This window comes from Rana temporaria, chromosome 4 (genome assembly GCF_905171775.1).
Source record: "Rana temporaria chromosome 4, aRanTem1.1, whole genome shotgun sequence".
Classification (NCBI taxonomy): Eukaryota; Metazoa; Chordata; class Amphibia; order Anura; family Ranidae; genus Rana; species Rana temporaria.
The window spans coordinates 110,876,666-110,893,366 of NC_053492.1; the positions used below are offsets into that span (position 1 = coordinate 110,876,666).

Below are 16,701 nucleotides of genomic sequence, written 5' to 3' on the forward strand. Positions count from 1 at the left end.
CCCTAGAAGCAAGAGACCCGACTTGAATGACGCTAAAAGGTCGCATGTAGTCTTGAAAAAGGCCACCTGGTGGTCATTAGGACAATAAATATTGGCCAGCGTGATAGGTTTAGATTCATAAGACCCCTTAAGGAAAATGTACCTACCCTCCGGGTCGATAAGGGAATCACCCAGAGTGAAATTCGCATGTTTTGACACCAGGATGGAGACCCCCTTCGTTTTGGAGCTGGGGTTAGTAGCGTGAAACGCGGTCCGATAGATATGATTAGCAAGTTTGGGAATGGCGTCCGAACGGAAGTGGGTCTCCTGTAAAAAAAGAAAATGGGCTCTATATTTGGAGAGCGAAGATAAAACCTGAGACCTCTTCTCTGGTAAGTTGAGGCCTTTAACATTAAGAGATACACATTTCAAGGATATGGGTGTCATAGCTAATGGTCAACGCTGCAGGGTCTGGTATCAGGGGGATGAGGTTGAGACCGATAGGCCTGAGGATCAAGGAGCTAGAAGGGGGAGAGACGGCGGGGAGAACCACAGGGAGGACAGGCGCGGACCCAGTCGAAGGCACAGGAAGAGGGGAGATCAAGAAGAGAGGGGAGGTAGGGAAGAAGAAGAAAAGGCTAGGGGAAGGGGGAGGGGGAGGGGCGATGGGAATAGAGGGGTCGAGGTAGGGAAGAGAAGGGAAAGTAAAGGATCGGAACAGGAAGAGTAGAGGGAAGTTCGAGGCAAAGAAAATATGAACCAGAGGTGATACTAGGCCTGCTAAATCACCTAAAAAGGGGGAAGGTCTGGAGGGTCAGCAAGAATCCCAGTGGGATAGCTGTGTGGGAGCGAAATCAGGGACAGAAACCTCGAAGGGAAAGCGGTCCAGGGATAGAAATTAGGACGTATGATAAATAAAAAAGGGTGTTGAGGGGAACCCGTGAATTGTATAAAGATGAGGTGCAGGACAGCCCTATATAGTATGCGGAGCACAAGGGCTGAGGTGAGTGGTAGAGCAGAGACACCTAATTTTACCACAAAAAAATGGGAAAACGAATTGACTCGAGTATAAGCCTAGTGTGTCCATCTGCATGCCTCAAGCCTCATACACACGACCGAGGAACTCGACGGGCGAAACACATTGTTTTCCTCGTTGAGTTCCTTGTTAGGCAAAGACAAGGCAAGTTTCTCCATTCTCGTCGAGGAAAAAGAAGACATGCTCTCTTTTTGGCTCGACGGGGTCCTCGACAAAAAAAATACAAAATTCTGAGTTTCAAAGTCAGAATTCTGAGATTAAAAGTCAGAATTCTGAGATTAAAAGTCAGAATTCTGAGATTCAAAGTCAGAATTCTGAGATTTAGAGTCAGAATTCTGAGATTCAGAGTCAGAATTCTGAGATTCAAAGTCAGAATTCTGAGATTCAAAGTCAGAATTCTGAGATTCAAAGTCAGAATTCTGAGTTTCAAAATATAGTAGTCTCTATTAGGAGGATTTTAGGAGCAATTAGCAATAATGTAGTAACACCCACAGACCATCATTTTGCAGACATACAAGTCTTTTGCTCTGTATATGGATCTGTAAATCTACAGTATCTTAGTTACAGCATACAGTATGGGGAAGCAGGCAGTGCTGGGCTCTCTGGTTCCTCTACTGTATTAATAGTTCCTAAGTTTGCTGTCTTATCCTCCTTCTCTGTCATCTGCTCCAACATAAAGAGCCATGCTGAAAACGTGTGTATTGTGTGTGTGTGAGTGTGGGGGGGACACTGTAGCAACTGTACTTGCAATATTTTTTTTATCTGTGATTTTTTTTTCCCAAAAAAGTGGAGTCACCCTTTAAGGAATATATATTAACCTTGCTGAGAAACGAACCACCGTGAGCAAGTGCAAAAATAAAAAGATCTGTGTTCTCATTTACAAAAGGAAATCATTTTAGATCTATATATGATTTTTTTTTTGTTTGCAATCTCTAACAATAATCATGTAAGTATTGAAAGAAGTTTATTCAGGCCACCCTTGATTTAGTATAGTGCTGACCTTATACCCACCTTCCAAAATATAAATTATTTCAAATGAAATATGTAAAAAATACTTCACACTTTTTATGAGATAGTTTTAAAAAACGTTTGGTGGGATATGAACATGCACAGAGGAATGTATATTATTGTATGCAAATTATTTAAGTTGATGTTCCTAGGTACAGTGAAAATGTTATATATATATATATAGATATATAGATATATATATAGATATATAGATATATATATATATATATATATATATATATATATATATATATATATATATATATATATATATATATATATATATATATATAGATATATAGATATATATACACAGTATAAAAATCCCTTTCCAACCTGTGAAGCTGATTCACCAAACACATAAAATCTAAATATAACTTATATAAATTGAAGCTTACGTATTACCTTGATTATGTTGTGTTTTGCAAGGTTTTAAGTTATCTGTTAGAAATAAAAAATAGAAATGAGCTAATTCATATAATTCTAAATTAACATACAGTACATCAGTAAAAAAAAAATTATATATATATATATATATATATATATATATATATATATAATTTTTTTTTTTTTAATACACCATTTGTTTCTAATGGAAATATATTGGGTAAGGGGCAGGGGTCAGAAAGAAAATTCTAACAACCACTTTATCTTTAACGTTACTAACCAACCCATGGCATAATCTAGTACATAGTACATGATCAGGTATTGAAGTGTGCATGAAAATACCTCTTCAGAGAATACTATCCATACATTTTTCATCTATGGCCATAGGTACATCACATAGTTCACAATGTCTCATCCACTGAATCCACCTTTCTGACCTTTTAACTGGTTATATCTCTTCATATGCATTCTTCCTGCTACTCTAATGTATTACTCCCATGTTGCCGTTAGTATTTATTTATTTAAGATTCTTTTGTCATATCTGTATCCCTAGGATCCTTTGTGAACTCAGACATATACCATAAACATGCGTTGTTCATTATTGACTAATATATTTATTTAGTGAGGGTCCCTCTCTCCCTCTAGTGCTCTGAACTAGTTCATGATCTCTGCCCTTCTAGGGGCCAACAGGCCTCATACAGTACTTTATATGGTTAACCAACCACACATACTGCATTGTAGGAATTGAAGGTCATCATGGTTTAGGCAAAGATGTTCACCAAGGATAAGCTGAGGACCTGCACTGCAGAAGGAAGTGTAGGTGGAAAGACCCCATTCCCATTTTACAAATTATTCAATGAATTCAGCAGAAAGAAACAGAAATCCATTTGTAGGTTGGTATCATTCTTTGTAAATCTGAGTTCAAGCAAACCAGTTCATCAATACATTTAAGTGCGGGCGTCATGTAGAATGCCACAGTTTTTAATCAGCTGCTACTTCACACGTGGTAGAGAACTAGCGAACTAGTGAGCTGAATATTTCTGGTATGTTTCCATAACAGTTAACATGCTGACTTTGCTTTTAAACAAAATCATCAAATCGCCACTGGAAGAGATCTTGAAATTATTACTCAATTCATTTTTCCATCCCACTTGAATACTATCTAAATAGATAACAACCAGACCGAAAATTGGTGGAAGTCCATGCAAGTACCACTTATTTGCAAATGAATTAACATTGTCCTGTTCTATATACTCCAACATTAGGATTAACCTTTATGTTATATGTTTTTATACATACGCTACAACATCCGCCCCTGAAGAAGTGTTTTTACATAGAAACGCGTCGGGCTCTAAGGATGTAGCTATGTGCCCTATTAGGATACATATCTGGACATGTCATATTTTTAACCCATTGCTAATATCTATTAGGCTACCAGCTGTTATGTGAACTGATTATGCTATATACCATTACTATCTACTGACTAAGGCCCAGATTCTCATACATTTACGTTGCTCCTGGGCAGCGTAACGTATGTGATTTACGTTACTCCGCCGCAGGTTTACAGGTTTACAGCCTGATTCTCAGAACACTTACCTGTAAACTTGCAACGGTGTATCGTTAAATCGCTCGGCGCAAGCCCGCCCAATTCAAATGGGGCGGGCACCATTTAAATTAGGCGCGCTCCCGCGCCGAGCGTACTGCGCATGCTCCGTCGGGTAAATTACCCGACGTGCATTGCGCTAAATGACGTCGCACCGACGTCATTTGCTTAGACGTTAACGTAAATGGCGTCCAGCGCCATTCACGGATGTCTTACGCAAACAACGTAATTTTTTTACATTTCGACGCGGGAACGACGGCCATACTTAACATTGGTTGCCCCTCATAATAGCAGGGGCAACTTTACGCGTCGGAAAGGCTACGGAAACAACGTAAATTCTCTGCATCGAGCGCGCGTACGTTCGGGAATCGTAATTTGCTAATTTACATAAGCGACGGGGAAAACGACGTCCGCGACACCTAGTGGCAGGAAACAAAATTGCATTTTAGATCTGACAGCGTAAGAGCCTTACGCCTGTCAGATCTAATGGGTATCTATGCGTAACTGATTCTAAGAATCAGTCGCATAGATACCCGGAGCCAGATGAGGAGTTACGACGGCGCAAATGGTGTTGTGCCGTCGTAACGCCTTTGAGAATCTGGGCCTATATATACAATTGCGAATATGATGCTATTTTTGTTGTGCATATGTACAAATATGTTTAACAATTAATCATTGACTCTTTTATATGAAATATACTATTGTTATGCATGTTTATACATTTTAACTCCAACAATAAAAACTGACCACATTTATCTACATGAGTCAACCACCTAATTTAAAGTCCCAAATTACCTTTTTTTGGCTTATTTGCAAATTAGGTTTTCACTGACTTCTTTGATAATAATAGCTATGTAAATTAACACCTTTAGTTATTTTCACAATAGAATGTGGTCTTACCCTTGTTATAGTACTCAGCCATTACCGGTACTAGGCCAGTGCATACTGCTAGGTGCAAACGTCCTGCATGTAGTGTCACAGCATCAGCTTTTTCTGCCTGCAAGTAGATGGTAACACAAAACAAACATTTTTGTGAAGGCCTAAACTTCTTTTATAGTTTTGAATAGAGAATAATTGATGGCTAAAACTATGATAATACCCGAAGTGAGGGGAAATCTACTCTTAGACAGTTGTGTTCAGAACATTTGACTCCACTTTATACATTTGAATTTCCTATCTCTTATGCCCCATTGACAGTGGCCACTAGAACACATATAAGTGTGAATCTCTCCATCAGGGACACATATGACATTAAAAACCTGACAGGGTAAAAGCCTTATCTATTTTATTCAAAATTAAAGTTTTAATGTTAGATATACACTACTATAACATCACCCATAAATATTAATTGAAAGCCTTCCATTTCTGAGGATCGGGTAATGAGTCTTTAGTAAAAATTAGTGAAAGAATATTCAGAAACCAGAGTTGGGCGTTTTGCTTAATGCCCCGTTTAAACTCACTGAGAGATGCATTAGAAACATTGTACTAACACTGGATAGGGCTTCCCAGTTCTGCCGCATACACACCATCACTTTATGTGATAAAAAAAAACGACATTTTTAAAAACGTCAATTTAAATGACCGTGTGTGGGGGAAAATGTCGTTTTATGTCTTGTGAAAAACGACAAAAAAAAAATTGAAGCATGCTTCAATTTTTTGTGTCGTTTTTCAAAACGTTGTTTTTTGTTTCACAAAAATTGACCGTGTGTAGCAAAAAACGACGTTTAAAACAGCGTTTTTAAACCTGCGCATGCCCAGAAGCTAGTTATGAAGCAAGCTTCAATGGAAAAAAGTGGTGAACGTAACCTCGCTTTGCTAGAGCATTGTGAAAAAACGATGGTGTGTAGGCAACTTCGTCTTTGAAAATTGAAGTTTCAAAAACTTTGTTTTTTACTTCACAGAAAATGTCGTTTTTTTCCATCACATAAAGTGATGGTGTGTACGCGGCATTACTCTCAGGATATCCTCAGTTCTTTATGGCTTGAATTTCAGTATCCACAAACATCGCTCTGAGAGTCTGTTACCCTCAGTCTGTGTGATTAAAACTGGGTATGGTCAGTAGGGTGTACCTGGATTTAATTTTAAAATTTTGGTAAAACTAAAGCACAGTTTCCATATTCTCTCTGTACAGGTTTTCTTTAATGCTCTGATTTAATTTTGGTAACCACCTGCTGCAAGGTGCAGATTGTATATATGACATTACAAGAAATCCCCGGACTAGGGTATCTTATCACATGTACAATATTTTTCTGCATTGCAGCACAACAATAGTAGCAGCCAGGTTGGATTTACCTCTTAATTTTAGGCACTTATGTTTTCTACTGAAGTTATTGGAGCTGCATGAAGGCACACATTGTGGAGCATTGTTACGCCTTGTGTATTGAATTTTATCAGATTGATTCTAAGATTATGAAGTGGATGTCCCAAGTGAGCCTTGCCACCCAACAATCTAAAAATAGATAATATAATTATAACTCAGGAATTAGTTTTGTGCTTTGCATATGTACACGCCCATTGCTATGGGTGAGCGGGCCGCACCTGAGTGACACCCGCCAGAGGGGTGACACCCGGTGTTGGGACTAGGCAGGGGCGGGAGGGGCTCAAGTTTCGGGCGCAGTGTGCTAGCATGGAGTGGAGTGGCAATGTGCTATTACAGTGTTGGCGATCACCAGCACGGAGCATTTGCCCCACATATCCTGCAGGATGTCCCCTGGTCTCCAGTGCAGTGATTGTTGACACTTTAGCAGCCGGTCTCTGTCCCAACCAGCTGCATGTTTATAGCAGTATCAAAGCACAGAATCAAGTTTCCTGCAGGCTTCTCCTCTGCGCTAACGTGTCTTCTGACAAGACAGGAGGAGGAGCTTGGGAAGGAGATCTTCCGGCCCTGAGGTCCCGGTAACAGGTAAATCCGTGCAGGAATCCGAGTATTTGTGCAAAAAGAGCAAGGAGGATTGATTCTGGAAGGGATTAAGATTAAAAAAAAAATAGCTGGGGAAACTCTGGAGGCGGGTGCCTTTGTATTGGGGTGGGGGGTGGATTGTGCTGGTAGGCGGGGATTTGGTGAGTAGGGGTTAAATAAAAGAATGTGTGTTGAGGGTGTTTTGGGTGAAGGAATAAGATAATTTGTGTAAAAAGAGGGGTTTATTACTGGAAGGAAGGGGTATATGGGGGTGTGGATTTGTGATCACAGGGGAGATTTATGGGGTGGTTAAAATTATTTGTGTAAAAAGGAGGGGTTTGGAGTTATTTATGCTGAGAGGGGTGAGATCTGTGCAGGGTAGGGGGGGGGGAAGAGGGGATAATGGGTACTGAGGGTGGTAGGAGAATTTGTATAAGAAGTAGGGGTTTGGGGGGAATAATACTGGGAGGAGGGATATGGGGGGCATTTTGTGCTGAAAAGGGGAATTTGTGCTCAAAGGGGGAAATGGACGGGAAGCAGTGCTGAGAGGGGGTATTTGTACTGGAAGGGGAGCATATGGGGGTGAGGATTTTTGCTGAGAGGGGGATGGGGGAAGGAGAAAGAGGAATAGCACTGAGAGGGGGTATATGGGGATGAGGGTCTTTCCACACATAGTTCTTTAAAAGATGGGGGGGGGGTGACACCATATTTTACCACACCAGGTGACACCAACCCCAGTGACGCCACTGTGTTTGTATACAGAAGCTGAGATCTGGTTTGTGCCATACATGTAGGCCATTGGCAAAAAGCCATTGGAAAACAACTGCTTCATTTTATTCCCTTTTGAAAAATTGCAAAATGTAGCTCACCATTATCAGCTGAACACAGTGTTCCACAGACAGAGCTGCTATACATGTTATGGCCTCTCCACTTACAGAACTCCAGGCATCACATTTTCTCTTCTCTGGTGCATTGTGTGTACACCATCTCACCTGTGCTACAGCGGCGCTGCCTCTCAAGGTAAATAAGAACATATGTTAGAAGAACATTATATTTCCTAGCTGCCTTGGACCCTGTTGCCATTAGGAGCCTTGGGCAGTTTATTGCATTTCAATGACTGAGAAACCATTGGATCTGCATGAAAACTAGGGAACTAGTTGTATCAGAAGAAGGGATGAGCAATGGCAGCATTCACACCTCCACAGTACAGTTTTCCACACACTAAGTGCTGTTATTACCTGTCTTCCAGCAGGCTATATTCCAAGTACAGTGAAATGATTACTAGTATATTGATACATTGGGGGTTATTTACGAAAGGCAAATCCACTTTGCACTGCAAGTGCACTTGAAATTGAAAGCGCACTTGGAAGTGCAGTCGCTGTAAATCTGAGGTGTAGATCTGAAATGAGGGGAAGCTCTGCTGAATTTATTATCCAATCATGTGCAAGCTAAAATGCTGTTTATTTTCCTTGCATGTCACCCTCCGATCTACAGCGACTGCACTTCCAAGTGCACTTTCAGTGCAATTTCAAGTGCAGTTTTCACTTGAAGTGCAAAGTGGATTTGCCTTTAGTAAATAACCCCTATTATGTCAAGTTAGGTATTTTTTTTAAATATCCAGGATTTTGACATCTTCCGGGATGCTTTCTGGGTATTACTGCTAAATAGGTTGTACCTAACTTTCAAAGTACCAGGTATTTACGTTGGCGATATATAATAAAGCTACAGCATGTTCACAGCTTGGCAATAAGTTTAATAATTCTAATTTTAACACACTCATTTTAACATTGGCACAATAAAAATGTACTTTAAATAATCTTCAGAAATACAGGCACTCTAGGCTAATGTTAAGAGAATCAACTGTGCTGCTGGTTGTACTATCCCACATGATACCAGCCTGTTGGTATATATATTAAAATATTACTGCTGAAAGTGAATATTTTTGTTTTGTAGAAGGAGGTCTGAACCATAGCCAGATCATGTAACAAGATGTACTGTCTGCAACCCTTGGGAACCATTTTTTTGTTCAATATTTTTTATAGTTTTACAAGTTATAACACAGAGTTACAAAAGAGTAAGGGCATAATGCTAATACAATAAGATGCACTGTACATAAATGATCGAGAATGCATAACAAAGAGCATACAAATGAATACTGTAAGGATTTAACCACTTTCTTACTGGGCACTTAAACCCCCTTCCTGCCCAGAGGACTTTTTGCGATTCGGCACTGCGTCGCTTTAACTGACAATTGCGCGGTCGTGCGACGTGGCTTCCAAACAAAATTGACGTCCTTTTTTCCCCACAAATGGAGCTTTCTTTTGGTGGTACTTGATCACCTCTGCGGTTTTTATTTTTTGCGCTATAAACAAAAATAGAGCGACAATTTTGAAAAAAAAAAAATATTTTTTACTTGTTGCTATAATAAATAGCTCAATTAAAAAAAAAAAAAAAAAAATGTTTCCTCAGTCTAGGCCGATACGTATTCTACATATTTTTAGTAAAAAAAAAAAAATCGCAATAAGCGACTGGTTTGCGCAAAAGTTAAAGCGCCTACAAACTAAGGGACAGAATTATTATTTTGTATTTTTTTTTTACTAGTAATGGCGGCGATCTGCGATTTTTATTGCGACTGCGACATTATGGCGGACACATCGGACACTTTTGACACATTTTTGGCACCATTCACATTTATACTGCAATCAGTGTTATAAATATGCACTAATTACTGTATAAATGTGACTGGCAGGGAAGGGGTTAACACAAGGGGGTGAGGAAGGGGTTAAATGTATTCCCTATATAGTGTTCTAACTGTGGGGGGAGGGGGGTGACTGGGGGAGGTGACCGATCTGTGTCCCTATGTACAAGAGACACAGATCGGTCTCCTCTCTCCCTGACAGGACGCTGTCAGTGTGAGAGCCGGGAATGAGAAATGATCTCATATGTTTACATATGAGATCATCTCTCATTGGCCGCACAGATCGCCTAGCAAACGGCCACTCCAATTGGCCGTTCACGGCGATCTGTGATTGGCTGTGTCCAAGGGACACGGCCAGCACAGAAGTTCCCCGCTGCGCGCTCGGGAGCGCGCAAAGGGGAACGAGCAAAGGGGCGGCCGTAAAAACAAAGGCGCCCCAGAGAAGTAGAATCACCCTGCGGCCGTATATAGTCGTACGGCCGGCGGGAAGTGGTTAAAGACATTGGAATAGTATTTACTATCCATCCATGGTTTTGTTTTCATAAAGGAATTCTTATATGAATACATTTTTTGTAAGAGAATTGCATATTGATTCGATCTATAGTTTCAGAAGAGTTGGGTGCCATATTTTCCATCCAATGCCTGGCTGTTTTAGCAGCCACTATCAAGTGGAAGACGTCTGTTCAAAAGGTTGCGGTGGAATCTCTCTATACTTAGATGGCATATGGCTGGGGGCAGGATCAAGCTTTGTCAGGACCCCTGTAATTTCCGAGATCTTTGGAACCATACAAACATATGTGTTTTAGGGTACCACTTTAAGGATCAGCACTATCAACTCTTTTTGTGCTGTTTAATGGAATGAGGCAAAATCACTGTACATGGACACTGTCAATCCCCGTCTAAAGCCTCATACACACGGTCGGACTTCAAACAAACTTTTCTGTGGATGGCAGGTTTTTTCTGCATACTTTTCCAACATCACGTGGTTTTTCTGCTCTTTACTGCCACCCTTTGGTCAATTTCTGCTATTGTTGGTTGATTTTAACATTGGTTCTAGGCATGCGTATTTGTACTTCGGACAAAAGTCCGATGGATTTCTGTACACACGATAGGACTTTGCACCGTAGGACTTTTGTTGCCGAAAAGTTTGTCCGTTTGCAGAGCGAACTTTTGTCCGATGAAAACCGAAAACGTTTGTCCGATGAAGCGCACACACGGTCTGATTTTTTGGAAAACTTGCTCATTTTGAAGTTTGTTGGCAAAAAGTCAGACCGTGTGTATGGGGCTTTATACTGACCTTGCACTGCATGTACAGTCATTTAAAAATAATTGCCAGCAGGGATAAGCCCAGTAGGTACATCAGTGAACATTGTGCAGTGCCGACCCCTGTACCAAGCTAAATGAACCTCAAGCAAGCAACAAATTGCAACAGCAACCATCAACATACCAAAAGACTGGCATCTCACTTACCCAGGATGACAAGACAAAGGACTGCTGAGATGTAGAGAGGCATTCTTCTTTGTCTCTAAAGATGAAATGTGAGCACACAAAGGTAGGGAAGATTTTATGTACCTGAACTGTTTACCTAACAGATCTTCTTAAACCTATCTAACTGTTCGTTCCCATAACATGTCATTTTATACAGCAGTTTGTTTTTCTGCATGTTAGATCACACTTCTAATACAGCATTGGGGGTTATTTACGAAAGGCAAATCCACTGTTCACTACAAGTGCAAAGTGCACTTGAAATTCCACTTAAAGTGCACTTGTAAGTGCAGTCGCTGTAAATCTGAGGGGTAGATCTGAAATGAGGGGAAGCTCTGCTGATTTTATTATCCAATCATGTGCAAACTAAAATGCAATTTTTTTTATTTTCCTTGCATGTCCCCCTCGGATCTACAGAGACTGCACTTCCAAGTGCACTTTCAGTGCAATTTCAAGTGCACTTTGCACTTGTCGTGCAAAGTGAATTTGCCTTTAGTAAATAACCCCCTTTGACTACATCGCAGCTTACTAATTCATAAACAAGATGGTTGCATTAGTTTACTTTTTTCCCTTTATTTTCACCTCGTCAATCCAGCCTTTACAACTTCCTTTAACTGACCAAGCTGTCCAGCAAAAGTGGAAGTTAGAGGGTTGAAATAAACCATTTAACAATGACAGTGGTGCGTAAAATGGTTAGCTTTGATTCGTTTATGTAAAAATCTTTATCCCAAAAGGGGGAAAAAAAACTGCCGTAACTGCAAAGTGTTAGCTAAAGTTCAGCTTTAATTTTTTAGTCAAGTCTATTTAAGTCTGCTAGTGCATCTTAAGCCTCATACACACGGTCAGACTTCAAACAAACTTTTCCGTGGATTTTTGTTTGAAGGGCGTTGGCCGTGAACATTGTATGCATACACACGGCCAGTGCCGGCCCAAGACATTGTGCTGCCTGGTACCAAGAATGAAATGCTGCCCCCCCCCCAAAAAAATTACGCCCACCAAAATGCCCCCACATCCATTATTTTATATCATGATAACTAAAGTGGACCTATCATGGCTCTATACATGTATATAGGAGTATAAAAAGGACCCGTTATGGCTCTATTCATGCAATTAACCCCACAGTGGAGCGGAGAGCGGAATGGGAGGAGCGGTCGGGCGGCAATTAGCCCCACAGTGGAGTAGAGAGCGGAGCTGGCAGAATGGGTTGGCGTGTGGGCGGCAATTTGCTGCCCCCCTGAAAGTGCTGCCTGGTACAATGGTACCATCGGGTCCCATGGTAGGGCCGGCCCTGCACACGGCAGGACTTTTTCAGCCAACTTTCACCAAATCACGTGTTTTTTCTGCTCTTAACCGCCACCCTTTGGTCAACTTCTGCTATTGTTGGTTGATTTTAACATTGGTTCTGAGAATAGGTGTTTGTACTTTGGACAAAAGTCTGATGGACTTCTGTACACACGATAGGACTTTGCACCGTAGGACTTTTGTTGCCGAAAAGTTTGCCCGTTTGCAGAGCGAACTTTTGTGTGATGAAAATCGAAAAAGTTTGTTCGATGGAGCGTACACACGGTCGGATTTTTTTGAAAACCTCCTCGTTTTGAAGTTTGTTGTCAAAAAGTGTGTATAGGTCTACGCTCCCCCCAGTTTGACAATGCTGCTGTCCAAGGGTGCCTCTGTTTCTCCTCCATCCAGAAAGGAGACACTCTAATCTCTTTCCAGACGGGCGGACTCTAGCAGCAGGTCCGCCTGTTTAGCTGGTAATCTGTCACCTGATCCCCACTGAGCAGGCAGATGGCATAAGTTGAGCAGACACAGACACAGCCTGCTTTCCTCTATGGGGCGGTCAGATGGAAACAGACCACCTGTCTGTTGCTATCCGATTGTCATCTTATCCGCCAGACAAGAAGGGAACAGATCACACATCCGTCTGTTTTTAGCTGACAGGATCTGATTGGATACGACACAATGAGGTGGATTACTAAACATTTTTTTTTTGTCTCAACAGGGGCACAGCCAATCAGCTTTTACATTTTCATTTCCTAAGCAGTGTGGTTAAAATGAAAGATAGAAGCTGATTTCTTGTTATGGGCAAGTGTATCAGTTCATTCAGAACTTGTCTAAAGCCTCGTACACACGGTCGGACTTCAAACAAACTTTTCCGTGGATTTTTGTCCGAAGGGAATTGGCCGGGCACACCCATAGCATACACACGCCCTGATTTTTCTGCAAACTTTCCTAAAACTTTCCCAACATCACATGGATTTTCTGCTCTTTACTGCCACCCTTTGGTCAACTTCTGCTATTGTTGGTTGACTTTAACATTGGTTCTGGGCATGTGTATTTGTACTTTGGACAAAAGTCCGATGGATTTCTGTACACACGGTCGGACTTTGCACCATCAGACTTTTGCTGCCGAAAAGTTTGTCCGTTTGCAGAGGGAACTTTTGTCCGTTGAAAACCGAAAAAGTTTCTCCGATGGAGCGCACACACGGTCGGATTTTTTGGAAAACGTGCTCATTTTGAAGTTTGTTGGCAAAAAGTCAGACCGTGTGTACGAGGCTTTAGACACGTTTTATCTTTAAAACACACAGCCAAACAGAAATGAACAAATATTGGAAAATCAACTGTCAGTAAATCCGAGGGGACCCCATTATTTGTATATGTGAACTGAGGATCTCATTTTTACTGGAGATGGTAATCCCCAGCCCTGTGATGTAACTCCCAAATGAGAGATCTTAAAGCCTTATTAGGTGCCCTCTGTGGTAGTTATTAGGGCAGCAACATCACAAAGCATACCTGTAGCTGGTTGGAACCAGGGGCGTAGCGTGCGTTGTCAGCGCCCAGGGTAAACCATGTAATTTGCGCCCCCTAACATGGGGACTTTTAACACTCCCTGAGTCCCTTCCACTAGTACAGTAGTTCTCACCTACCTGATTCCTACACGGACCACTAAACTGACCTACCTGATTCCTACCTGATCATTACTCTTACCTACCTTCCCCCTACACTGATCTACTTGAACCCTACACTAACCTACCTGACCCATATGCCGCGTACACACGACCGTTTTTAATGGTCTAGAAAAAATAGGATTTTTGTACTCACCGTAAAATCCATTTCTCTGAGTTCATAGACGGACAAAGCCTTCTTTGACATTAGGGTTATGCTTCTTCCTACCACTCCTGGTAGGAAGAAGCATAACCCTAATGTCAAAGAAGGCTGTGTCCGTCTATGAACGGAAGAGAAAATAGGATTTTTGTACTCACCGTAAAATCCATTTCTCTGAGTTCATAGACGGACACAGCCTACTTTGACATTAGGGTTATGCTTCTTCCTACCAATGCCCATTTTTAATGTGGCGAAAAATGCTCTGGAGCCCACACATGATCGTTTTTAATGACATTAAAAAAAAAAAAACATTTCGGTCGTGTGTACGCGGCATAACACTGACCTACCTGATTCCTACACTGACCACTAAACTGACCTACCCGATTCCTACACTGACCTACCTGGCCATTACACTGACCTACCTTTCCCCTACACTGACCTACCAGACCCCTACACTAACCTACCCGACCATTACACAAACCTACCTAACCATTACACTGACCTACCTGACCCTTACACTGACCTGACACTTTCACTGACCTGACACCTACAGTACAGACCAAGTTTGGACACACCTTCTCAATCAAAGAGTTTTCTTTATTTTCATGACTATGAAAATTGTAGATTCACACTGAAGGCATCAAAACTATGAATTAACACATGTGGAATTATACATAACAAAAAAGTGTGAAACAACTGAAAATATATTTCATAATCTAGGTTCTTCAAAGTAGCCACCTTTTGCAGCAGACACATCTCTAGAACTGTTAAGAGGAGACTGTGTGAATCAGGCCTTCATGGTAGAATATCTGCTAGGAAACCACTGCTAAAGAAAGGCAACAAGCAGAAGAGACTTGTTTGGGCTAAAGAACACAAGGAATGGACATTAGACCAGTGGAAATCTGTGCTTTGGTCTGATGAGTCCAAGCTTGAGATCTTTGGTTCCAACCCCCGTGTCTTTGTGCGACGCAGAAAAGGTGAACAGATGGACTCTACATGCCTGGTTCCCACCGTGAAGCATGGAGGAGGAGGTGTGATGGTGTGGGGGTGCTTTGCTGGTGACACTGTTGGGGATTTATTCAAAATTGAAGGCATACTGAACCAGCATGGCTACCACAGCATCTTGCAGCGACATGCTATTCCATCCGGTTTGCGTTTTGTTGGACCATCATTTATTTTTCAACAGGACAATGACCCCAAACACACCTCCAGGCTGTGTAAGGGCTATTTGACCAAGAAGGAGAGTGATGGGGTGCTGCGCCAGGTGACTACCTCTTGAAGCTCATCAAGAGAATGCCAAGAGTGTGCCAAGCAGTAATCAAAGCAAAAGGTGGCTACTTTGAAGAACCTAGAATATGAAATATATTTTATTTATTTTTATATTTAGTTATGATGCCTTCAGTGTGAATCTACAATTTTCATAGTCATGAAAATAAAGAAAATTCTTTGATTGACAAGGTGTGTCCAAACTTTTGGTCTGTACTGTACCTGACCCCTACAATGACCTACCTGACCCCTACAATGACCTACCTGACCCCTACAATGACCTAACTGATGCCTACACTAACCTACCTGACCATTACACTGACCTAACTGACACCTACACTGACTGATACTTACTTCCTGCACTACTCACACCCCACCTCCCCATCCCCCACACACAGTACCATGTAAATCGGTGGATCCATCATATTCCTTACCTCTCCATGGCCTCATCATCTATTTGATCAAAGCTCTCCCCAGCACCGGGCGGGCAGTATTGTAGGAGTCTCCACCATCCAGCCACTCCTTGGTATTCCCGCCCAAAAGGTCAGCTAGCAGCCACTGCACCCCTCCCATGGCCATGATCTGCTCCAAGCGACGTGGCTCCCAAACAAACTTGACATCCTTTTTTTCCCCACAAATAGAGCTTTCTTTTGGTGGTATTTGATCACCTCTGCGGTTTTTATTTTTTTGCGCTAAAAACAAAAAAAGAGCGACAATTTTGAAAAAAAACACAATATTTTTAACTTTTTGATTTAATAAATATCATTTTTTTTTTTAAATATGTGTTTCCTCAATTTAGGCCGATATGTATTCTTCTACATATTTTTGGTAATAAATAAGCGTATATTGATTGGTTTGTGCAAAAGTTTAAGGCCCGGATTCGCAGACATCGGTGCATAGTTATGCCGGCGTACCGTATCGAATATACGCTACGCCGACGTAGCGCAAAGCGGCGAGCACAGTATTCACAAAGCACTTGCTCTCAACGTTGCGCTGGTGTAACGTAAATTCGTAGGCGTAAGCCGGCCTAATTCAAAGTAGGTGGAAGTGGGCGTGATCCATTTAAATGAAGCGTGACCCCATGCAAATGATGGGCCGAACGAACGGCGCATGCGCCGTCCCGTGGACGCAACCCAGTGTGCATGCTCAGAACCACGTCGGAAATACTCCCTAAGATACGTCGAATCACTGCCTACGACTTGAACGTAACCTACGCCCATCCCTATTCACGTCCT

At 41.6% G+C, this 16,701-nt stretch overlaps 1 protein-coding gene across 1 annotated transcript in view; it reads right to left on the minus strand.

Annotated features, from left to right (window-relative positions):
- Positions 1-11,173, minus strand: part of LOC120936433 (serotransferrin-B-like) — a 31,731-nt gene extending 20,558 nt beyond the window's left edge. Inside the window, exons 1-4 of the mRNA XM_040348752.1 lie at positions 11,081-11,173; positions 7,782-7,924; positions 4,914-5,010; positions 2,429-2,464 (exon numbers count right to left, since the gene is read on the minus strand). Of these exons, the coding sequence (XP_040204686.1) occupies positions 2,429-2,464; positions 4,914-5,010; positions 7,782-7,924; positions 11,081-11,123 (319 nt within the window). The 5' untranslated portion in view covers positions 11,124-11,173. The remainder of the gene's footprint in view (positions 1-2,428; positions 2,465-4,913; positions 5,011-7,781; positions 7,925-11,080) is intronic.
- Between the last annotated feature and the right edge of the window lie 5,528 nt (positions 11,174-16,701).